Genomic DNA, 24,435 nt, shown 5'->3' with positions numbered 1-24,435 from the left:
CCTCTCACATGCATAAATGAAAGATTGCACACAAAGAACTCACATCTTTTCAAGCTTCAATAGTAAATATTCTGCTACTATGTATTAAATACTGCATGGTTTGCCCAAGCTAAGATGAAACCATATCATGAATCAATAAGTATTTTGCATTTTCTTTCATTATCTACTCAAGGTCATGCCTACTGCACTTCTAAACATTTCATTAAATCCAATTATATAGCAAACACTCCCAAAATAAACTTAAATTGTATTGCAGTTTCACTTAACAGTATATAAAATGCTGTGTTGTGACAGGTATCAACTATCCATTAGATACTGAATACAGAGAACACACTGAGAGTGGACGGGGAGGGGAAGTGGGAAAATGGGTGATGGGCATTGAGGAGGGCACTTGGGATGAGCACTGGGTGTTGTATGTAAGCCAACTTGCCAATAAATTATATTTAAGAAAAAATGATACCAGAATTCTTTACAGAGCTAGAGCTGTATGGAACCAGAAAAGACCCTGAAAAGCCAAAGCAATCCTGAAAAAAGAAAACTAAAACTGAGGCATGACAATTCTGGACTTCAAGCTGTATTCCAAAGCTGTCATCATCAAGACAGTATGGTACTGACACAAAAACAGACACAGACCAATGGAACAGAATAGAGGACCTAGAAATGGATCTACAAACTTATGACCAATTAATCTTTGACAAAACAGAAAAGAATACCCAATGAAAAAAGACAGGCTCTCCAGCAAATGGTGTTGAGAAAACTGGACTGCAACATGCCAAAGAATGAACCTGGACCACTTCTTACACCATACACAAAAATAAACTCAAAATGGATGAAAGACCTAAACATAAGACTGGAAGCCATCAAAATCCTAGAGGAGAAAAAACAGGCAACAACCTCTTTGCCCTCGGATGAAGCAGCTTCTTACTTGACATGTCTGTAGATCCAAGGGAAACAAAACAAAAATGAACTATTAGGAGCTTATCAAGATAAAAAGCTTCTGCACAGCAAAGGAAACAATCAGAAAAACTAAAAGGCAACCAACAGAATGGGAGAAGATATTTGCAAATGACATATCAGATAAAGGATTATCACCCCAAATCTTAAAGAACTTATCAAAAGCAACACCCCCGAAACAAATAATCCAAAAGACACGAAGAGACACTTTTCCAAAGAAGACATCCAGATGGCTAACAGACACGTGAAAAAAATGCTGAACATCACTCATTATCAGGGAAATACAAATCAAAACCACAGTGAGATACCACCTCACATCTGTCAGAATGGCTAAAATTAACAATTCAGGCAACAATAGATGTTGGCAAGGATGTGGAGAAAGAGAAACCCTTTTACACGGCTGGTGGAAATGCAAACTGGGGCAGCTACTCTGGAGAACAGTATGGAGGCTCCTCAAAAAATTTAAAATAGAACTACCCTATGACCCAGCAATTGCACCACTAGGTATTTATCCAAAGTTTACAGGAGTGCTGATTTGAAGTGGCACATGCACCCCAATGTTTTTAGCAATGCTATCGACAAGAGCCAAAGTACGTAAAGGGTCTAAATGTCCATCGACTGATTAATCTATAAAGAAGATGTGGTCTATCTATCTATGTGTATATATATATATATATATATATACACACACACACACATATATATATATAGCGTCCCCCATATATATATGTGTGTGTGTGTGTGTGTATATATATATATATATATATGCCATGTAATATTACTCAACAATCAAAAAGAATGAAATCTTGGGGTGCCTGGGTGGCTCAGTTGGTTAAGTGCTGACTTTGGCTCAGATCATGGTTTCATAGTTCGTGGGTTTGAGCCCCACATCGGAATCTGTGCTGACAGCTCAGAGCATGGGGCTTCGGAATCTGTGTTTCCCTCTCTCTCTGCCCCTCCCCTGCTGTGCTCTGTCTCTCTGTCTCTCAAAAATAAATAAACGTTAAAAAATTTTTTTTAAATAATGAAATATTGCCATTTGCAACAAGTGGCAACTGCCATTTGCAACAAGTGGATGTAACTAGAATGTATTATACTAAGCAAAATAAGTCAAAGACAAATATCATATGTGGAATTTAAGATACCAAACAGATGAACATAAGGGAAAGAAAGCAAAAATAATACAAAAATACAGAGGGAAACAAACCATATGAGACTCTTAAATACAAAGAACAAACTGAGGGTTGCTGGCTGGTTGTTGAGTGGGGGGAAGGGCTAAAAGGGCAAGGGGCATTAAGGAGGGCACTTGTTGGGATGAGCACTGAGTGTTATATGAAAGTGATGAAAAACTAAATTCTATCCCTGAAATCATTATTACACTATATGTTAACTAACTTGGATGTAAAGTAAAAATAATAATTTAAAAAAGAAAATAAGTAAATAAGTGAATATATTGTTTTGCCCCAGCTCACAAACTGCCTACCGGTACTTTCACACTGGTTATGTGCCTTTACTCAAAGATAATGCGATCCTTAAAAGTGTACATTGTAGTTGATGGGAATGCAAACTCGCGCAGCCACTTTGAAAAACAGTATGGAGGCTCCTTAAAAAGTTAAAAATAAAACTACCCTACAGGGCTCCTGGCTGGCTTAGTTGGAAAACCATGTGACTCTTGATCTCAGTGTTGTGAGTTCAAGCTCCAAGTTGAGTAAAGAGATTGCTTAAAAATAAAAAATAAATTAGAACTACCCTGTGATCCAGCAATGGCACTTATCTAAAGAATACAAAAATAGAGTTTCAAAGGGATACATACACCCCAATGTTTATAGCAGCACTATCATAAAATTACACACACACACACACACACACACACACCCCACAGTAGAATATTACTCAGCCATAAAAAAGAATGAAATCTTGCCATTTGCAAAGACTTGGATGAAGTTAGAATTATGCTAAGTGAAATAAGTCAGAGAAAAACAAATACCCCATGATTTCACTCTTATGTGGAATTTAAGAAACAAAACAAACAAATATTGGGGGGAAAGAAATGAAAACCAAGAAACAGGCTTTAAAAAAAATAAATGTTTATTTATTTTTGAGAGAGAGAGTGCAAGTGGGGGAGGGACAGAGAGAGGGAGAAAGAGAATCCCAAGAAGGCTCCATGCTGTTTGCACAGAGCCCGGCATGAGGCTCTAACTCATGAACCGTGAGATCATGACTTGAACTGAAGTCAAGAGTTGGATGCCCAACCGACTGAGCCACCCAGACCCCAAGAAACAGATTCTTAATTACAGAGAACAAACAGTGTTACTAGTTGGGGGGGGGCTAGATGGGTGATGAGCATTAAGGAGGGCACTTGTTGGGATGAGCACTGGGTGTGGTACGGAAGTGATGAATCACTAAATTCTACACCTGAAACTGATATTAAACTATGTTAACTAACAGGAACTGAAATAAAAACTTGTAAAGGAAAAAAAAGTAAACTTCTGTAAAAAACAAAACAAAAAGTATACAGTATTGGGGAACTTCACGAGGCAGGGGCCGCGGAGGTCGGGGGGACATCCATTGACCCTATACCTTTTCAGTCTCTCTACAGGCAGACATTTCAGGCATTCTCTGAGATGCTCCAGAGTTTGGTAGTAAAAGACGCACATTTGGAAAATCTTGACACCATTTTTAAGGTAAATAGGATATCAGAGAGAGGGGGAAACTATTTTTATTAAGTGGTGAAAGCAGAAGACAAAAATATGAAAGGATTAAGTTTTAAGAGACAGCATAGTAGTTAAGAGTATCAGCTGTTGGGGTGCCTGGGTGGTTCAGTCAGTTAAGCATCTGACTCTTGATATTGGCTCAGGTCATGATCTCACAGTTTGTGGGGTCAAGCCTTGCATCGGGCTCTGTGCTGACAGCATGGATCCTGCTTGGGATTCTCTTTCTCTCCCTTTTTCTGCCCCCCCTCTGCTTGTGTGTGCGCTCGCTCTCTCTCTCTCTCTCTCTCTGTAAATAAATAAACAAACATTAAAAATTAAAAGGAGTATCAGCTATCAGTTTTTAGTCAAATCTGCGTTCAAACTCAGCAGAAATGAGACTCTGAGAAGTCTCATTTTACATTGAGATAATGATTACAGTGAATATTGAATAAATGGCCTTCAGCTTGTGGTTTAAATGATTGCTGTAATTATTCCTTAAATTACTATTGCTTACTACCATAGCAATATTTCAATCAGTGACCAGAGAACAGAGTGAGCCTCATGAATGAGCAAATAGTCAGGTGCCTACCAGGCAGGATTCAAAGGTCATTGATAACCCCCTGTCCTCACCTGTACCCATTCCAGTATATGCCATTCCATCATTAAGGATTTGCTCATTGGGATACATTCACTGCAGTTCAAGCATCTGGTTCTCTTGCTCCTTTTAAAATACGGATATCCCAGAAAGGAAAAAGCCCTTTGAACTATTAGGAATCATCTGTGCCTAAGTGCAGATGGACATTTGTTTTTTGCCACAACTGACCTTAACCTAATTTCTTATTCCTCTTATATTTGTACATCAGCACTCCAGCCATATTGGCTTTCTCTCCTTTATCCAGTTGTGCTTTATACTTTCCTATGTTGGCAGCTTAATCCAAGCCTTTTCCTCTACCTAAAATGCCATCTTTTTTTTTTTTTTTTGCCACATGGGCCCATGAAATATCATCTTTATGAAGTTCCTAATCGTGAATGTTTTCTTCTCTGGGAATCCTTCCCTGACTGTTATAAGCAGATGCAATTTCTCCATCCTCAGAGTTCTTTAATAGCATGGCATTGATTTTATTTCCTTCCAAACAGATTTCAGAACCCAGGAGAATAGGATAAAAAATGGAAGAAAGTGGGATGAAGGGAAAATAAGTCTAGAAAATAAGCCTTTGTAGAAGCCAGCTCATCTGGTCCCAGGTCTTTATGCCTCGTATGCCTTCCCACCACTGTCCTTTCCAACCTGAACTGGCTTATCATTTAGGAAGACATTTTCAGATGCAGTAGTGACATATGGAACTTCTCTCCCCACATTTTCTTCAAAGCAGAATAAAAGTGTTATCCCAAATCATTCTGGTAAACCATTTAGGCTCCCTTTATTTTTCACAGCAAATGGACCCCTGGCTAAAATCAGCCAAAGACCATGAGCGGAAATGGGCCACAGTCAGCATGGCTCAAGTTCTAAAGTGCTTATCCAGACATCTCAGCTTGAAGGTAAGCAGCCCTTCAGTCACACAGGAAGAAAGATCCAGAGCCACCTTACTATGCCTATTTTCCTTCCTGTGAATGACTTCCCAAACGGAAGACTCCTTGGCGCGCCATGTATATGATACTGTAGCACTTAGCATTATTCACATATCTGCCTCTCTAAAATTTGAGTATTTTGAGGCCAGGTACCATGTTTATTAATCTTGCATCCCTGTTGCTTAACACAAGATCTAGAATATAACAACATAGCAAATATTTTTGAGTGAGTAAATAAATGTAACGGTGGCCTCGACTCTGTGCAGTATCATATTTGAATTAATAAATTTGAGCAGCAAATGTAAGTAAATCAACTTTTTTGAGGGTGGGAAAAGAGGCAGAATCTTAAGCAGTCTCCATACCCGGCACTGAGGGCTCGGTCCCAGGACCATGAGATCATGACCTGAGCCGAAATCAGAGTTGGAAACTTAACTGACTAAGCTACCCAGGAGCCCCTAAATATCTCCCAGCATCCTACAGAACAAGGTTCTATGGCACCTCTTTTTAAATCCTCTCATTTGTCTCTTTCACTTGCTCAGGTCTCAGTTCTTCTGAATGCTTTTTCATAACTCCTGAAAAAAGTTTGTCAAAACTAAGATCCTCTTTCCTGGATCTACTCCTTTTTTCATCTGTGAATCTCTTTGCTTTTTCTTAGTAGATCTTCCAGGCATTAGAGCTTCTCTTCTCCAGCCATCATTTCTCCAATCTAATTAGAAGACAAGTTAGTGGGGTAGGAATGCTAGGTCCTAATGCTAGAATTTTCCTTAGAGACTTTGTTCTTGATATAAATATTCTAACAGTCATGCTTATTAAAAGGACAGGATTCCATTAACTTTTTTTATTTTTCACACTGGAAATAAATCCAAGCTTTCCACCTCCTTATTGAAGTAAGTTCAGTCCCCCAAACTATGCTACTTCCTTTTTTCTCTCTTTGGTCAATGAAAACAAGTAACTTGCAGCCATCACTGACTACCCTATTTTTCTGTCATCACGTTGGTCTTCTTTCTACATTCTTCAACCTCTAGTTTTGGCTGCAGACTAAAGAAGAGTTTCAGGGGCGCCTGGGTGGCTCGGTTGACTATCTGACTTCGGCTCAGGTCATGATCTCACAGTTCGTGGATCCAAGCCCTGCATCAAGCTCTGTGCTGACAGCTCAGAACCTGGAGCCTGCTTCGGATTCTGTGTCTCCCCCTCCTCTTCCCCTCCCCTGCTCCCATTCTGTCTCTTTCTGTCTCAAAAATAAATAAAATAAAACATTTTTAAAAACTTCAAGAAGAGTTTCAAATGACTCTCTTACATATAATCTCTCTATAGGCCCTGGATCATCCTTAGTGTTTTCTTCCCAGGCAGAACTGGAAATATAAGGTTGCTAAATGTAGGTGCCATTGGGTTCTGTAAACATCCAGAAAGCTATAGGCAGGATTTTGTGTGGTGTAGTCTTCTAGAGTTTCCTGAGGAAGGTCCGTAGCTTTTCTTAATCAACTTTATTGAGTTATTATCATCCAGACATAATAATTTTAGTTATTCCTTCTAAGAACATTGTTTCATGAGTGTGATGGGGTGGGGGCTTCAACTTTAGTTCCTTCTAGTTATCTACATGTAGCCAGAGTTACTGTCTTGAAATCCATGTCACTTTTTTCCAGCTGTTCCTAGAATACAAAGTCGTGTACCATCTGGCTCCTGCCTGCCTCCTTGGACTTGCTGACTTCCTCTGGCCACACTGGCCTCCTTTGTATTCCCTACCATATAAAGTGCTTCCTGCCTCATGGCCCTTGCACTTACTACTTCCTCTGCTTGGAAAGACCTTCCCCAACTCTTCACATAGCTAACTCCTTCTCATTCTTTAGTGCTTAGTTCAGATGTTTCCACCTCAAAAAGGCCTTTGTTCAAATAGATCTACACTTGTGCTCTCTCTCATCACTCTCTTTCCTTCCAAGGGCTTCTTAAGATCAGAGATTATCTTGTTTGATTGTTTCTTTATTGATTTACTGTCTTTTTCTCTCTTAGAAAATGTAAATTCCATCAGTGATTATGCTTGTCTTGTTCACTACAGCGTCCCCAATGACTAACACAGAATATGTCACACAGTAGATGCTCAATTAAATATGCGCTGAATAAATGTGACTCAGCTCATGTCCCTTCTCTGTTCAAAACTCTCCAATGGCTGGAACGTCTGGGTGGCTCAGTCAGTTGAGCTGCGGATTCAGCTCAGGTCATGGTATTGCAGTTCTTGAGTTTGAGTCCCACATTGGGCTCTGTGCTGAGAGCTCAGAGCCTGCAGCCTGCTTCAGATTCTCTCTCTCTCCTCTCTCTCCAGCACAGAGCCCAACATAGGGCTCAAACTCACAAATCGCAAGATCATGACCTAAGCTGAAGTTGGACGTTTGACCGACTGAGCCACCCAGGCGCCCCTCCCTCAAAAATAAATCGGCATTAAAACTCTCTAATGGCTTACCATTTTACACAGAAAAAAAAAATCAAAATTCCTACAGGGTTCTTTAAGTTGCTATACCATATACCTAATCTATCTCCTATTTCATTTGCTTCTTTACTCATTTACTTTGCTCCAGCCTACCTAACCTACTTGTTCCTCTGAAACACCAAACACACGCCTTTCTCTTTGTGCTTGCTATTCTTCCTGCCTGTAATGCTTTTCTCCCAGATATCTACATGGCTGAATCCTTTATTTCAACATGAGTGAGGGCTTCCTTGACTATTCTAAAAAAGCAGTTCCTATCCTTTTTGGTGCATTTTTCTTCACCATAGCATTCATCACCATTTAACACAATAAATTTTACTTCTTGGTAAAAGTCAGCTAGGCATCCAACTCTTGATCTCAACTCAGGTCTTGATGTCAGGGTCGTGAGTTCAAGCCCCGCACTGAGCTCAATGCTGAGCGTGAAGACTACTTAAAAAAAAGTTACTTCTTTGCTATTTTGTGTTCCTCCAACTAGAATATCACCTCCATAAACAGGATGTTGTCTTTTGTTCAGGGCTTGTATCCCCAGTGCTGGTCACAGTGCCTTAGTCCTAAGTGTCATCCTCATAACCAGTACCGGGTTCATAAGTGACATTCAGTATTTGTTGATTAGGTGAATGAAGGTTACATCAGTGAATGAAAGACATTACACAGCTTTTTGTATGTGTTGCTGTGTTGACTTGTAAATAGGTGAAACACACTATTGTTCACAATATCCCAGTCCTTTTTTCTAAAGAGCCATGTAAGGAATTTCTTTCTGCTTCAGTCCTAAGAACAGCCGTGCATCCTCTGCATGGGTATTTGCTTCTTCTCTTCTAGGCAATGTGAATCCTGTCATATGGGACAGTGTATGTACCTCCACATTAGCCCTGAGGAAGTTCAGAACCTAACTCTGTGTTCTACCTTGAGCAAATGATTATGCATTCTGCACACAACCAAATTCTTAACATTTATCTTTTCTACCTTCATTAACGAAAAATTTTTTTAATGTTTATTTATTTTTAAGGGAGAGAGAGAGACAGAGCGTGAGCAGGGGGAGGGTCAGAGAGAGACGGAGACACAGAATCTGAAGCAAACTCAGACTCTGAGCTGTCAGCACAGAGCCTGATGTGGGGCTTGAACTCACAAGCTGTGAGATCATGACCTAAACCAGTCAGATACTTAACCAACTGAGCCACCCTTGTGCCCCTACCTTCATTTTTTAATTGTCTTTTTTAATTTACTTTTTAAAACTTTTTTTCCACTATTCCAAGTTGTATTTCTTTTTCTGGTATGATTTTTGCCACCTATCTTTTTATCTACATAATAAGGTCAAATATCAATAAATACATTTTTTTTAGTTTTATTAAATAGTGCACCACAACTTTGTATCCAACTTTTTCACATAGCACACTAGCACATTTTCCCACCTTTCTATAAATTCTTAGGATACTTGATTCCTAATGGCTATATTCCTAGAGTGGTTGTACCATAGATCTCTTTACTATTGCATAATTATTTCCAATATGTCTTTAAAAATAGTATTAGAATAACCACCTCTCTATATAAAGAGGTGGTTTTCATTCTTCAGATTGCTGACTTAGGTTAGAATTTGTCCTATTTAATACCATCTGATGGACATGGTGTATCTACACATGTTAAATGTTTGTCCTAAAGAGATCAGATCTAAGGGCTGAATGTGACCATTGCACTTTGCTGAGCAGCGGGTGGAAGTAGAATTACTTTTCAGTAACTCAAATCTAAGGCATGGAATGTACCCATATGTTAATGGAATCTTTCTTTTTCTTCCTAACTAGCTCCCACTGCGATTCCAAAGGCTTGGACACCTCGTGGCTCTGATGTCACTACTGTGTGGGGACCCAGTGAAAGAGGTAGCCGAGGAGGCTGCAGAGGGCATGTACTACCTACTGCTTATCACCCTGAGGCTGAAGTGTAAGCCAGTGCTGAAGGCAGCCAGTTCTCCTTGTGCCCTTGTCCTCATATTCTAGAAAGACTTTTTATGGTAGTTTTTAAAGAGAAAGGTACAATAGTCCACAAGCAGAGATGAGCCAACATTGACTTAATAATCCGAATCAGAACAGTGGCTGACCCATTAGTGTCAGCCATCTGCATGGCCATGGAGTCGAAAGAGTTAAACATGTAGCCCCATAGACAAACTGGAGAGATTAGTTTGGTCAGAAGTGGAAGTTCGGCCACCATTTGGCCCTTCATTATTATTTATTTATCCCAAAAATGTTTTCTGAGTGCTTTCTTAAGATCTAACAGCAACCAGAACACAAGCGGTCCAATCCTTGTATAATACATCATCTAGTCGGGGAATCAGACAATCAAAGACTCAACAAGTAACTCTGCTATTATAAACAAAGATAACTGCTAAAGGGAAATTGCAGGGGCCGTGAGGAAGAATCCCATCTAGTTGTGGAGTTCAGAAAAGGCCTCTCTGAAGATAACCTGAAACATAAGAAACATTAGCCAGTGAAGATGTAAGAAGAACATGTTGGGCAGAGGGAACAACAGGTATGAACTTGAGGAGTTTGAAAAATAGAAAAAGGGTCATTGCAGTCAAGGAATTAATCATTGACCCTCCAGGTAGGAGAGACCTTAGAAGATATCTAGCCCAGTGCCCCCAGCATTTGAATCTCAGTCTAATCTACCCCCACCAAGGAGTTACCCTGCCTGGGCTTGGTTATCCAAGGATAAGGAAACCCTGTGCTTCCCAAAGCAGCAATCACATCTCTGGGCAGCTCTGAGTATGGGGAATATCTACCAAGACAGATAGCCAAGAAAATACAACTGATTATTCATTCAACAAGTATTTATGAAGCACTTACTATTCCAGGTGCATTGGTGAACAAGACAGACAAAGTTGCTTCCCCAAAAAAGTTTATTTTCCAGTTGGAGAGACTCTATCCTCAACCAAGCACTCAAAGACTTCCCATAGATACATTTCCAGCAAATACAAATCACAACACATAAAAACAAGGCACTGCGAGGGAATACTGGTAGGCTCAATAATCAGGAAAACTAGACACAGAAAGATTTTTTATATTGGAATGATCAGACATTGCAAAAGTGTGCAATTTTTTATGGCGACCTAAGCTTCATAAGGAGACCCCTCAAAAGTCCTCACCAATGGGGGAACAGTATAGTATGTCTTGGTTGTAGTCCCAAATCACTCAAAAGCTCTGTTCTCACAAAAAGGTCTTTTCTTTTTCCTTCAGCCTTTTTAATATATTGTCTGACCACAGAGGGGAAGCAAGTCAGCCTTCAGATTAATACGCACTCCTTCCCCCAGGCACTCTTATCCAAGTGAAAAAGATAAGAAGAGTGAGATCTTTGGATTCACTTCAACCTGGGGATCAACCAGACTGGCAAAATCAATAAGACATAAGCCAGAAAATATTAACATTCCATGTTTTCTTCTCAGATGTCACGCATGACAAGAAAAATCACCCAAGCTTCAAGAGAGCAATGAAAAAGTGTCAAGAACTCCTAGAATGCTACAGAATTAAGCAGGTCCACAGGTGTCCCTTCAGAATTGCCCAGGTAATCAGAATGGCTGCAGATATAAAGACAGATAACTGGGAGTGCCTGGGAGCGTCAGTTGGTTGAGCGTCAGACGTCAGCTCAGGTCTGGTCTCACTGTTCATGGGTTCAAGCCCCACTTCAGGCTCTGTGCTGATAGCTCAGAGCTTGCAGCCTGCTTTGGATTTTGTGTCTCCCTCTATCTGCCCCTCCCCCACTCGTGCTTGCTCGCTTTCTCTCTCTCTCTCAAAAATAAACATTAAAAAAACCTAAAAACAAACAAACAAAAAAGACAGATACCTGGACACGTGGGAGACGATGGGAAATAACCAGAAGCCTCATACATTTTGTCATGAGAATGTTAAATGGTAGGTAAAGCCACTTTGGGATGAATTCTAATTGCTTGTAAAACTAAACATACAAGGGGCACCTGGGTGGCTCAGTCACTTAAGTGTCCAACTCTTGATTTTGGCTCAAGTCATGATCTTGTGGCTCCTCGGTTCGAGCCCCCCATGGCATCAGGCTCTCTGCTGTCATCATGGAGCCCACTTCAGATCCTCTGTCCCTCTCTCTTTCTGCCTCTTCCCACCTCAAAAATAAATAAACATTAAAAAAATAACAAAAAAACTAAACACATCATATTGCCCAGAGAATTTGCTCTTTAAACATTGCATAGCTTGGAGACCAGGTGTCATGGTTGTGACTCTTATACACCTGGTCCTGTTAGTTTAACGGTTTGGGTCAACCTGTCAGTGGGGCCAGTATCACTGTTTGGATATCTCTTCAGACAGGCTCTGCTCCCACTGATTGCTCTCCTAACCTTAGCCAGCCTCCTGCAAATGTAAATTCTTGTCACAAAAAGGAGCTGCTAGAGGGTGTAGTTGACCCAACAAACTATACCTTTTTAAATTAATATATGTATTCATCATGCAACACATATAGGTACTAGGCAGTATGTTAGCAGATAGGGGATAAAAGAAAACCTACGGATTTACGCAGGTAGGGTCTAAGGTGTAAGGTAATTTAAATTCTCCACGCATCTGTTTTCTCATCTATACAGGGGATCTGTAAGAATTGGATTGTAAGGGTTAAAGGAGATATTGTATGGAAGATGCTTTGCTTAGTGCCTGTCATATAGTAAGTGCCTAGTAGATTATAATCGCGTGAAGGACTTTATACACCACCAAGCACAATGAGCAGCAGAATGAAACATTTCTTTAATGTCTAGTCACCAGCCTTCCTTTAATGTATTGTCACCAGCCAAGGTATTTTTGCCATGTCTGGGACCCTGTGAGCTATATAGTATTAAGGCCTTTCCTTTAGTTCTATTCCTAGAAGATGTGATCCTCTTTCTGAGAATCTTGGTAATAAAACCTCTTTCTAAAAATCAGAACTGTGAAAGACCATGCACAGATCCTAGCGGTGGACATTTTTGTTTGTTTCTAGTTTTTCACTTTTGTAAACAAGACTAAAATAAACAGCCTTGTCCATATTTGTATGCCTCTCTAATTAACTCAACAAAATTAACATAATGTTTCTTATTCAGGGTTCTTTCTATTGTACCAAGTATCTTGGAAGTTCATTTTCCCTAAATTGTTTCAGGTCTTTGAAGCTTTTCTCAGTACACATGAGCTCTGCCAGTTTGTAATGACGACACTGGATAGCCTGAAAACTCTGAAACATCCCTGCACCCAAAAACTGGCAGGAGAATTGCTGATAACATTGGTGAAAAATGCAGAGTCACGATTTGAGGAGGTAAAAAGCTCAGGGGCCATTTCCTGGATTTGAAATATTGGCATATGCCTTTGCCTTCTGCTGCTCCTATTCGATGGAGAGTAACTACTGAAGGGGCGCAGGGTCCACTGTTCAGTGGACTCCCAGTCACCAAGCATGTAATAAAAACGGTCACTTGTATGCAACTAGGGATGGATAGTTTTAAAATCCAAGATATGCTCCATGTTTTCCAGAACAGTATCATTTTGGGGGAAGATACCATTAGCACTTATAAGAATGGTAACTTCAACTTAGATCCTCATCCAGGTATACTCAAGGTATCAAATTTTTTAAAAGCAGGCCATAAGCAGTCCTCAAAGGAGGCCAACTTAGTAAGCTTAAAATCAAGAGATTTTTATCTAAATGTATCTATAGTTGGTACATCAAGAAAGAACACTGTAATTATATCATTTAGAAATATGGGAGGACACACTGAAAGAGATAAAAGGGGTGAAGTAGTCCTGGAGAGCAGGCCTGGGGAACAGGCAGGAGAGAGCCTTGAAATAGTGCTGCACTTTTTAAATTGTGTACATACTGCTCTTTGACGAAATATTTTAAAATTATGAAAACCCACTTTTAACCTATTAAAATAGCGAAGATGTAAAAAGAACAACGTCATGAGAACATGGTGAGCTGGGCCCCTGCATCAGTTGGGTGCTTTCAGCTGTAAAAAAAAACCAACTCTGAGTAGCTTGCACACAGTTGAAGTTTACGGTTGTTGGTTTTATTTTTTAATTTTTTTGATGTTTATTTTTGAGAGAGAGAGAGAGAGAGACAGAGCATGAGCAGGGGAAGGGCAGAGAGAGAAGGAGACATAGAATCTGAAGCAGGCTCCAGGCTCTGAGCTGTCAGCACAGAGCCCGATGTGGGGCTCGAACTCACGAACTATGAGATCATGACCTGAGCCGAAGTTGGCAGCTTAACCGACTGAGCCACCCAGGCGCCCCCACAGTTGAAGTTTAAAGAGTTTATCTGCTTGTACAACAAGAAGTCTGAAAGTGAAGTATTTTCTAGAACTGGTTCAGCCACTCTACAGTTATCAAAGAGCCAGGCGTTTTTCCATCTGCCACATTGCCTGGTCACATGGTCATAAGGTGGTCACAGCCGTTTCAGACCTTATGTGCAGATAAGACTGTATCCAGCAAAGAATAAAGATATTGCCTTCCTTTTGTCCCTTTAATCAGGGCAGAAAGTGTTCCCCAAAAGCCTCCAGTAGATTTTTTCCCATGTTTCATTGCATCACATGCCAGCTTAAAAGCGGCTCTGGCAACTGGTGATAACGAGGCCACTTTATATGAAGGACTGCCTTTCTGGGAAGCTGACATTTCCACAGAGACTTGAAGCCATGAGTCTATGGGCGGGCAGAGAAGGCCAAACAGAAACACTGGACCCAAACCCAATGGCTCCCGTTTCCTTTACCTCAGTGTGGTAGACATCTCTGGGTGCAAGGCAAGTGTAGACGCCCCAGGCATTCTCAGAGTCAGAGTAGAAAAAATCCCAACTTCCTTGTAACCCATTTACAAGTTTGGCTTATTATAAAATCAATACATAGTCATTGAGGAGAAATTAGAAAAATATGTAAGCAAAAAATCAATATCCCATCATTCAAAGTCACATTATTAATATCTTTGTATGTAAGTTCTTCTAAATAATTTTATATACATATACATACATAAAGATAAGTAGTTTTTAAATACTAAACATTCTTGTCACCCCCAGGATCTTTCAGAAATAGTCACAATACCCTCAGTAACTGTCATTGTCCCATAGGATCAAGGTCTTAGTGATATATTTTCCTTCTTCAGGTGCCAGAAATTATGGGAGTTATCTGTGCCCGGCTATCCATAATCAGCCAGCCTAGAGTCCGCCAACAAATCATAAATACTGTGAGTTTATTTATCTCCAGGTCCGAGTACACAGATATAGTGATCAACCACCTACTACATCATCCAGTACCATATGACAGGTAACAGAACCTAGTACAGCTTCTAAATTTGGAGTGTGTGACAACAGTCCCTGTATTGTGGAACATGGTTGCCCTCAAAAATCTAATGGTACTTTTGTAGAAGAGATAAGATATAGACAGATAACCTGCAATATACGTCAGAATATTAACACATAAACATAAAGAAACAATCCAACAAATCCAGAATGAAGAACATTTTATAAGATAGTTACAAGAACATTCTATAAGCCAGGACTGAACTCTTCAGGAAAGTTAACATCATAATGGAAACATGTGCTGGGGTCACTGTTCTAGATAAAAAGGCACTAAAGAGGCAAATCCAAATGTAATACATGAACTTGATCAGATCCTGGATGAAAACATAAGCTATAAAAGAAAATTTTGAGTAAATTTAAGCATAAGTTCTGTAATAGATTACTGAATTAATGGAATTTTCTTAGGCATGAAATGGTAATTACTAAATTAATGTAATTTTCTTAGGTGTAAAAAATGTTCTTATTCTTAGGAGATCAAAGCTGAAGTTATTTAGGGGCAAATATCATGATTATCTGTAATACACCTGAGAAAGATTTAGCCAAAACATATATACATAAAAAGAAAATATGAATATATCCATATAAAGGATAAATCACATAGAGGATAAAACAAGATGCTTTTTTAAATTTTGGCTTTCAGAGTTGGAAGCACCCTGAAAGTTCCAGGAGGTCCCTATGGGGAAGGTAGTGAGAAGGTTCTAGGCCCCCACTCTCTTTACCAGAGCAGCATCTTTTTTTTTTTTTCTTTAATGTAAGCTCTGTGCCCAGTGTGGGGCTTAAATTCATCACTCTAAGATCAAGAGTTTCATGCTCTACCACCTGAACCAGCCAGACAACAAGAGCAGCATCTCATTTTGCCTGCTTTATATATTGTGACTCTGGGTAATTACTGTATTTGAGGAAAAGATTTCTTAGCTTTTTAAGCTGTTTGAAAATCACTTTCAGGAATGATCCTCACAATGTCTTGGTGGAGTGCTGATGTTTCCTAAGCTGAACTTAGACACTTTACCACTAAATCAAATAAAGGAAGACGTTTATCCATCAAAAAAAAAAAGGCTTATACATTTTTAAAAATACATATTCTTTTGTATATTTCTCTATTTTTAAATTTTTACTGCTTGCTTCAGCTTATCTACATTATATTCTTATATGAAACTTACGATTTCATATAAAATATTAAATATACTTAATCATTTTAAGTGTAATTTTAGCATAATTTTATTTTTCTAGCTCTTGGGACAAGAGTTGGTTTTATTGGGTGATTGTTCTTAGGTGTCTGCGCAAAGCGCCTACTATGTACAAGGTACTGTCGGGCCTGTGGGAATGAGGGCTAGGATGTGGGCCCTGGAGCAGCGCACATCTGACAGCAGACACAGACCAGTACCAGAGGACTCCAAAGCAAAATAAAAGAGTGTGGTGGAAGCTGCTGTAGGAGGTGACTTAATTAGAGGAAGGACTGGGGAGGGATTTTTACAAGGGCTGCTGCAAGCTGAGTGATTAGTGTAAATTAGCCCAGCAAAAGGTGGGACAGGGTAGCGGAAAAGGCATTCTGGACTGGAGGAAAAGCAAAACTAAACACTAAACACTAAAATTTGTGAACCACTGGCTTATAGGCTAATGTGTGTGTTTTCCTAATTCAGATGCATTCCCAGCATTTACAAATGTACAGAAGACCAAAAGCATTTTTGAAACACTTCTTTCACAATAAACAGTTTCTCAAATTACTTCGTTTACTCCCTAGGGGATTCAGAGAAAAAAAAAAAAAAAAAACAAGGAAAGGTAAATATAGGAATTTCTTAATTTCATTCCAAGAAGAAATGTTCTTTTTCTACAGTCTGTTGCCTCAGCTAGGAGCCTTTTCAACATTTCATATTGCCTTTATTGCCTTCCCTTTAGGAGTCCTCTAGGACTTTCTTAATTTGTTTCATTCACAGATTAGAATTATCAGAGTAGGGAGTGAAATGTTGGAATAGTCCTTAAGTTTCTCAATTTTTAGAGTGATTCTGATATAGACAGTTGGAAGACCATACTTGATCTAGCACACAAAGATACCTAAGTAGATTCTGAAAATAAGAGAATGAGTTAAAACCAGGAGTAACTCCCATTCTTCCCCCGATAATGCTCTTCTACAGTGTATATATAAATCTCAGGCCTACCTTTGAGTCAATGACAGAAGAAAAGTTACTACACACTTTCTTCAAGAAGAGACCTCTTCTGGGGCACCTGGGGGGCTCAGTTGGTTAAGCATCTGACTCTTGGTTTCAGCTCAGGTCACGATCTCGCATTTTGTGAATTGGAACCCCATGTTGGACTGTGCTGTCAGTACGGAGCCTGCTTGGGATTCTCTCTCTCCCTCTCTCTTTGCCCCTTCCCCACTTGCTCTGTCTCTCTCGAAATGAATAAGCTTAAAATATTTTTTTTTAAAGAAAAGACCTCTTCTGGAGGGCACCTGGGGGGCTCACCCATTTGAGCATCTGACTCTTGGTTTTAGCTCAGGTCATGATCTCACAGTTTGTGAGTTCAAGCCCCGAGTCAGGCTCTGTGCTAATAGCATGGAGCCTGCTTGGATTCTCTCTCTCTGCCCCTCCCCCTACCTCAAAATAAATAAATAAACTTCAAAAAAAAAAAAAAAAAGAAAGTCCGGGGGAAATGTGTCAAGTGTGTGACTCTTGATTTTGATTCAGGTCATGATCTCATGGTTCATGGGTTCGAGCCCCACGTCAGACTCTGTGCCGACAGTGCAGAGCCTGCTTGGGATTCTCTCCCTCTCTCTGTTCCTCCTGCATGCCCCTTTTTATTTCTCAAAAGAAATAAATAAACTTTTTAAAAAGTCCAGTGGTAAAATTTTTAAAATAAATAAATAAAAGAAGTGACCTCTTCCAAGGAGAATCAAAGCTTTATTTCTCAGCTTGGACTTGTCCAAAACTTGAGGACCATAGACTGGACTGAACAAATATATCTCTGAATTCCTTCTGTAAGCCCGGCATTGTGCTAGACCCTGAGGGCTTCACTGAAGAAAAGCCAGACATAATCTCTGTCTTCAGAGGGAACAGACAGACAGGTACAAAGAACTGAAAATAGTACATGTAAGGTCAAGGCAACCTCTATACAGAAGAAATTGTGAAAGTGTTATGAGAATTTTCACGAGAAACATGGTAAAGAAGCAGCAAAAGCTTCCCAGAGGAGGTGACATTGGAGCTGGACCTGGAAGGATTTTGTCAGGCAGGGGAGAGTTTAAGGACATGCAGTAAGTAGAAGCGTTGAGCTGTCAAAGTCCATTGTTTGGTAAAGGCAAATGGTCTGCGGTAGTTAGAGCACAGATATGTGACAGGGATCTGAAAAGATCAATTAGGACCAGTTTGTCTTGAAGTCCATGCTGAGGCATGGAATTTGAGATTATAAAACCTTGGGGGTTAACTGTTCTGAAATTAGAGAGTAAGTCTTTTGCTAGCCTGAAAACTGAGTAGAGCAGAAAACCACTTACAGATTAGATTTCAGATCCTAGGAAAGTCGTGGTCATGGTGGGCCTAGACTAATTCTCCTGAACCCTCTTGTTCTTTGGGGTTTCTAGGCATCTGGCTGAATTTTGGAGAACTCTGGATGTAGCACTGCCCAAGACCATGTGGATCCTGTGGAGACTCCTGAGAACATTGCAGAAATGCCATAATGCGCCCACCCACAAGAAGATGGCCTATACGGCTGTTGCTGTAAGCCACTGAGCTTTGCCCTTCCAACTTCAACCTAACATGCTCCCCTCTAGGAATGACTGGCCCAACACCCCATCTGGAGTGTCCCTTTTCATCCCTCTCAAAAGTTTGCTTCTGTCATCCATCTATAAATCTATAATGTCTCTACCAAGGGACTGACATGGAGAGGCCTTGGGAGAATGAAGGAATCAGTAATGGTATAATGAAGTTTGATTTAATCAGGATGGTTAAATGTTCCCTTATCCTTTTAAAAATAGGTATCATCATAGTAAAAGAGTAATATACACTTGTGAAAAAAAAAGTCCAATAATACAGAAGAGTATAAATAACACAGAAAGAAAAAATTCTCCTTGAGCAGAGGTCAGCAAACCTTTTCTGTAAAGGACCAGAAGGTAAATATTTTAGGTTCTCAGGCCACATATAGTCTTTATCATATATTCTTTGGATTTAAAGGAAAAAAAACAGTCTTTTAAAAACCTAAAGACCATTCTTAGCCTAGCTGTATCATCTCCCTAAAAATGGACTTTCTAGAAGTATTTATACATATATAATTTTTTTTTTATTTGGTATACTTCCCCCCCCATATTTTCCTTTAAAGTAATACTTTTTTTTTAGAGAAGCTTTAGGTTTACAACAAAATTGAGCAGAAAGTATAGTTTCTATATAATCTCTGACCCCTCCCTACACACACAGCCTTCCCCATTATCACTATATACTTTTTACTTTCTTTTCCTTCCTACCAGCTTAGGGTTCAGCACTCTCTGACCTAGGTTACTATCATACATGTATTTTTTAGCTTCTAAAATTATTATGACATCTCTAATCTGCCATTGTCTTTCCTATTCCATTTACTCACACTCTTTGTTTTTGTGGACTTATACCTTTTTTAAAATCCCTGTAATGTTAACTTAGTGTAGTTTTAGGAGCTAGGACAGACAAAGGTATACTTTTAATCATATTTGTTTATAAAATTGTATGTGTATATTAATAAGGTCAAATTACATATACTGTTTGATGATCCACTTTCCATGTCAAAACATAAGGCTCTCTGTTATTCTTTTCATGGCTACATGGTAATTCATTTATTTTTATTACCTTTTTAAAAATAGATCATACTTAACATGGTAGAAAACCATTCATTTCATTTCCAGGTTTCCTATTAGTGAACATTTTGACAATTTTCAAACTTTTGCCATTAATACAGTGCTATAATAAATTTAATCATGCATACATGAATTTTGTTATACATATCCATTTATTTTCTTGGATAAAGGTCATTGTAGGGGAATTTCTAGGTCAAGGGGTGAGCTGATTTAAACTTTTAAGAATTCCCAGATGGTCCTCTAAATCACTGCCTTTCTACCAGCCATATGTGAGAATGCCCATTTACCCAGAGCCTTACCACACTTAGCATTCCTAGACTTTTCATCATTGCCTAGCTGATAGGTAAAAAAGGAGTATTATTTTAATTACAATCTCATTATTGGTGAGGGTGAAGTAGCCATTTATATTTTGGGACGTGTCTGCTCATGTTCTACATACCAGTGCTTCTCATATTTGATATGCACACAAACCAGGCGCCTGGGTGGCTCAGTTGGTTAAGCATCTGACTTTGGCCTAGGTCACTGGTCCCAAGTTCGAGCCTCATGTTGAACTCTGTGCTCACAGCTCAGAGCCTGGAGCCTGTTTCAGATTCTGTATCTCCCTCTCTCTTTCTGCCCCTCCCCCACTCACACTCTGTCTCTCTCTCTCTCTCTCAAAAATATATATTAAAAAAATTTTTTTTAATAAAAATAAAAACATGCACACAAAGCACAGTCAGCTAGGGTTCTTACCGAAATGTCGGTTCTGACGCAGCCGGTCTCAGAGTGGGGCTTGAGCTTCTCCATCTCTGACCGGGCCCCAGGTAGTGCCAGTGCTGCTGGTGTGTGGCCCACACTTTGGGTAGCAAGGCTTCACCTTTTTTTTCTTATTGATACATAAAAGGACTTTATATATTAAAAATATCACATCAGTGCAAATTATTTCTCTGGGTTATTCGTAGTCTAACTTTGTTCACTACAAATTTTGCCATGGCTTTATATTTGTATGTGGTCAAATATGTTGGTAGTTTTCTTAATGGTTCTGGATTTTAGACTCCCCTCACTCTTTGTAACTTTTAGTGACTATTTATTTTACTCATTTCTTTTCCCCCCACACGTTCATGTCCCCGCACTCATTACCACTACTGTTCTGCCTATGGGATAGCAGAGCCAGAAAGCATGTTCTGGCACAAGCACAAGTAAAGCAGGTAAAGGGTAGTGCTGACAGGTGTTCAGCTCACTGGTGTGTCTTTTTCTACCACAGGCGACAAATGCTCTTTATGAGGTGTTTGTGGGAAACAGGCTCCGAGCAGCTACTTTCCGACTCTTCCCCCAGCTTCTCATGACCCTGCTCATCCAGATTCACCACAGCATCGGCCTCACCATGTCTGATGTTGCCGTCCCAAGTTGTCTGTACACAGAACAGAAGATGTCTTCAGAGGTCACCCCTTTGTGGTACTGGTTTTTGTGATTTCATTGACCTCAATTAACACTAAGCTCTGGGGACTGGTAGACACAAGAATAGGCAAGCTGTGGTCCGAATCGTGGGAGAGTTTACAGTCCACTATCATGAGACATCAAGATGAAATGCCCAGGAATCATTCTGGGCTCTCACTGGTTGGTTGTCTGGTTTTATTGGTGCCAAGGTAAACTCAGTATAAATTTATTAGTGTCACGGTGGCCCATGACTTTCTTTCAGAGGAAGTGCCGTAATGTGGATTATTTAGGAACACTTGACTAAAAGTCAGGAGAACTAAGTTCTAACTCTCATTCTCATTCATTTAATTAGCTATGTACCCTGGGCAAATCTTTCTGTTGTTCTGTGCCTTTGTTTCCCTATCTGTAAATTAGGTCAGGCTCAGTACTCTCCAATGACCCTCTAGTTTTAGGATTCTCTGGTGTATGTCCAGCATACAAGTTCAGTAAGTAGTAAGGGTAGTTTAGTTTGTTTTTTAAAGTAATCTCTCTATCCAACATGAGACCCAAACTCACAACCTGGAGATCAAGAGTTGCATGCTGTATCGACAGAGCCAGCCTGGGGGTAATTCAAAAAGCAGTGTGGATAAGGGCACTAGGGGTGGCTCAGTTAAGCATCCAACTCTTGATTTCACTTCAGGTCATGATCCCAGGGTCATGGGATCGAGCCCCTATGTTGGGCTCCATGCTGAGCATGGAGCCTGCTTGGGATTTTCTCTCTCCTGCTGCCCCTCTCCCCCACCTGCGCACCCCCTCTCTCTCCAAAAAATAAAAATAAAAATAAAAATAAAAAGCAGTGTAGGTTAATTTTATGGAGAGGGTGTAAATTGTATCTAAATAAAGCTTTTATTTTTTTATGTTTATTTATTCTTGAGAGATAGAGCAAGTGGGGGAGGACCAGAGAGAAGGAGAGGGAGAGGCAGAGAGAGAGAGCGAGAATTCCAAGCAGGTTCTGCACTGTCAGTGTAGAGCCCAATGTGGGGCTCAAACCCATGAGCCATGAGATCATGACCTGAGCTGAAGCCAAGAGTTGGACACTTAACTGAATGAGCCCCCCAAACACCCCTAAATAGAGCTTTGGAAAAAAGCAGTGGGTATGGGTTTAGCATCCTATATCATTTGTTTTATCATACATTTCTTTCCTAACTCCCAGGGCTACAAAATTTAGTTAGATTTCTTTATGCTAAAAATTTGTGTGAAGAGCTTTTCAAGTTATTAGAGCATTAAGAGTCTTTGGGGGAATCTGGAAAGAAGAGAATTGCCGTCCGGCAGATATTAGTGCATGACCCTCCTCAGTGAGAGCAGGGTGATCGTGTGCCGGGAAGTTGGAGGACTTGTTCTATTCACTTGCACTGGTTTTGTTTGATTTAGCTTCGCCATACAGGCTACAAAGACTCTCCTCCTGAGAACAAAGTGCTGGCAGGAGTTCAGCATCATGGAAAAACATAAAGGATGGGCCCTCTTTGAAGGAGAAGATGGGCATCTTCAGGGAGTATCTCTCCTTGCCAAGTAAGGCTTCCTTGCCATGTACACCTGCTCTAAATCAGCATTGCTTTAGGTACTTTTCTCCCTTCTAGTTAAAACAGCGACCAAAGTTGGATAACATCACAGCTCAAGGAAATACCCATTATGCCAGGCAAATGTTTTAGAGGTCCTGACAGTGCCATACCCTTCAGGTGCTGTGCACCTGAAGCTGGGCAAAATCCTCAGAGGGCCCCCAGCCCTGGGAATAATGCAGTCTGGATAGGAGCATTTCTTTTCCATTTTTTCTTCCTTCCTTCCTTTTTTTTTTGTTTTTTGTTTTTTGTTTTTTGTTTTTTGTTTTTTGGGGTTTTTTTTTGTTTATTTTATTTTATTTTTGAGTCATCTCTACACCCTCCGTGGGGCTCAAACTTAAAATTCCGAGATCAAGAGTCACACGTTCCACAGACTGAGCCAGCAGGCACCCCAAGGATAGGAGCATTTCTAAGGGGTGTCCTGTTGGGTGTTATGTTTTGCAGTGCATTGCTGGAAAGAAATCGCCTGCTTGCAAAAAGGATCATGTACTTGTTGGTCCCTCTTCTTAACCGAGGGAATGAGAAACATAAACTCACATCTGCAGGATTTTTCGTGGAGGTAAGATTCATTAGCAGCTGAATGCAGGGAGCCTGTAAAGCAGCACCACCTGCCTTTCTGGGCCCCATCCAACTTCATGGCAGGCTGGGATCCATTTCAGACATGGGCTAGAAATAGTTTCAGGTTCAAGGCTACTGAAATTCTTCCTGCCTCATGTGTCTACAGTGTAAGCATCACCCTGTAACATAATAGAGGTTTCAAAGGAAAATACGTATTTTGGAGTTGATAGGAAGGTGTTTCCCCTCCTGAAAAGGGGCTTAAAGGCAACTTCTACAGGGATGCCTGGGTGGTTCCCTCGGTTAAGCGTCCGACTTCAGCTCAGGTAATGATCTCATGGTTTATGAGTTCAAGCCCTACGTCAGGCTCTGTGCTGACAGCTCAGAACTCAGAGGCTGGAGCCTGCATTGGATTCTGTGTCTCCCTCTCTCTCTCTGCCCCTCCTCTGCTCACACTCTATCTTTCTCTCTCAAAAATAAACACTAAAATTTTTTTAAAAGGTAAATTCTTTGACTTATTTCTGGGTTCTTTCAGCTTCTCCGGAGTCCAGTGGCTAGGAGACTATCCAGCATATACTCTATTGTCCGCTTGAAAGACTGGCTACATCATGGAAATAGTGTCTTCAAAATTCTTGCCCTAAAGGGACTGCACTATCTTACCAGACACCAGGAGATGGTAGGAGGGGCCCTGAGACCACTGACTCATAAGTCACAAATCAAACATACCCCAGAAAGACACCCAAGAAACTGGTAACAGCTGAGAGGGAAATTGGGTAGCCTGGGAATAGGATCAAGTGGGAATGCATCCCTTTAAACCATTTAAATTTTATGCCTAGGAAATATGTAAGTACTGACTATAAAGTATTTCATGAAATCATAAGAAATAAATAAAAGGTCCAAGTCACATATGCTCATGATATTTAAAACCTACAGTTTGTGTAAGGAGGTACCGTCCCTATCATCACATCCTGGCTGACATTCAGGTGTCCTTTTATGTCTTGTACATGTTGACCTAAGGAATAAATTGGATAGGCCATAGTATCTGCTCCCAAGATATGTATCATCTAA

General features: G+C 40.2%; 1 protein-coding gene across 1 annotated transcript in view; it reads left to right on the top strand.

The window, feature by feature from the left end:
- MROH8 (maestro heat like repeat family member 8) overlaps window positions 1-24,435 on the top strand; it is a 57,166-nt gene that overhangs the window by 21,583 nt on the left and 11,148 nt on the right. Inside the window, exons 7-17 of the mRNA XM_029916801.1 lie at window positions 3,543-3,638; window positions 5,079-5,183; window positions 9,489-9,624; window positions 11,120-11,238; window positions 12,820-12,972; window positions 14,796-14,956; window positions 18,563-18,698; window positions 21,045-21,235; window positions 22,628-22,765; window positions 23,257-23,371; window positions 23,903-24,043. Of these exons, the coding sequence (XP_029772661.1) occupies window positions 3,543-3,638; window positions 5,079-5,183; window positions 9,489-9,624; window positions 11,120-11,238; window positions 12,820-12,972; window positions 14,796-14,956; window positions 18,563-18,698; window positions 21,045-21,235; window positions 22,628-22,765; window positions 23,257-23,371; window positions 23,903-24,043 (1,491 nt within the window). The remainder of the gene's footprint in view (window positions 1-3,542; window positions 3,639-5,078; window positions 5,184-9,488; window positions 9,625-11,119; window positions 11,239-12,819; window positions 12,973-14,795; window positions 14,957-18,562; window positions 18,699-21,044; window positions 21,236-22,627; window positions 22,766-23,256; window positions 23,372-23,902; window positions 24,044-24,435) is intronic.

The sequence above is a fragment of the Suricata suricatta genome, chromosome 12 (genome assembly GCF_006229205.1).
Source record: "Suricata suricatta isolate VVHF042 chromosome 12, meerkat_22Aug2017_6uvM2_HiC, whole genome shotgun sequence".
NCBI classification, from domain to species: Eukaryota; Metazoa; Chordata; class Mammalia; order Carnivora; family Herpestidae; genus Suricata; species Suricata suricatta.
This window is presented reverse-complemented; position numbering and strand designations above follow the sequence as displayed.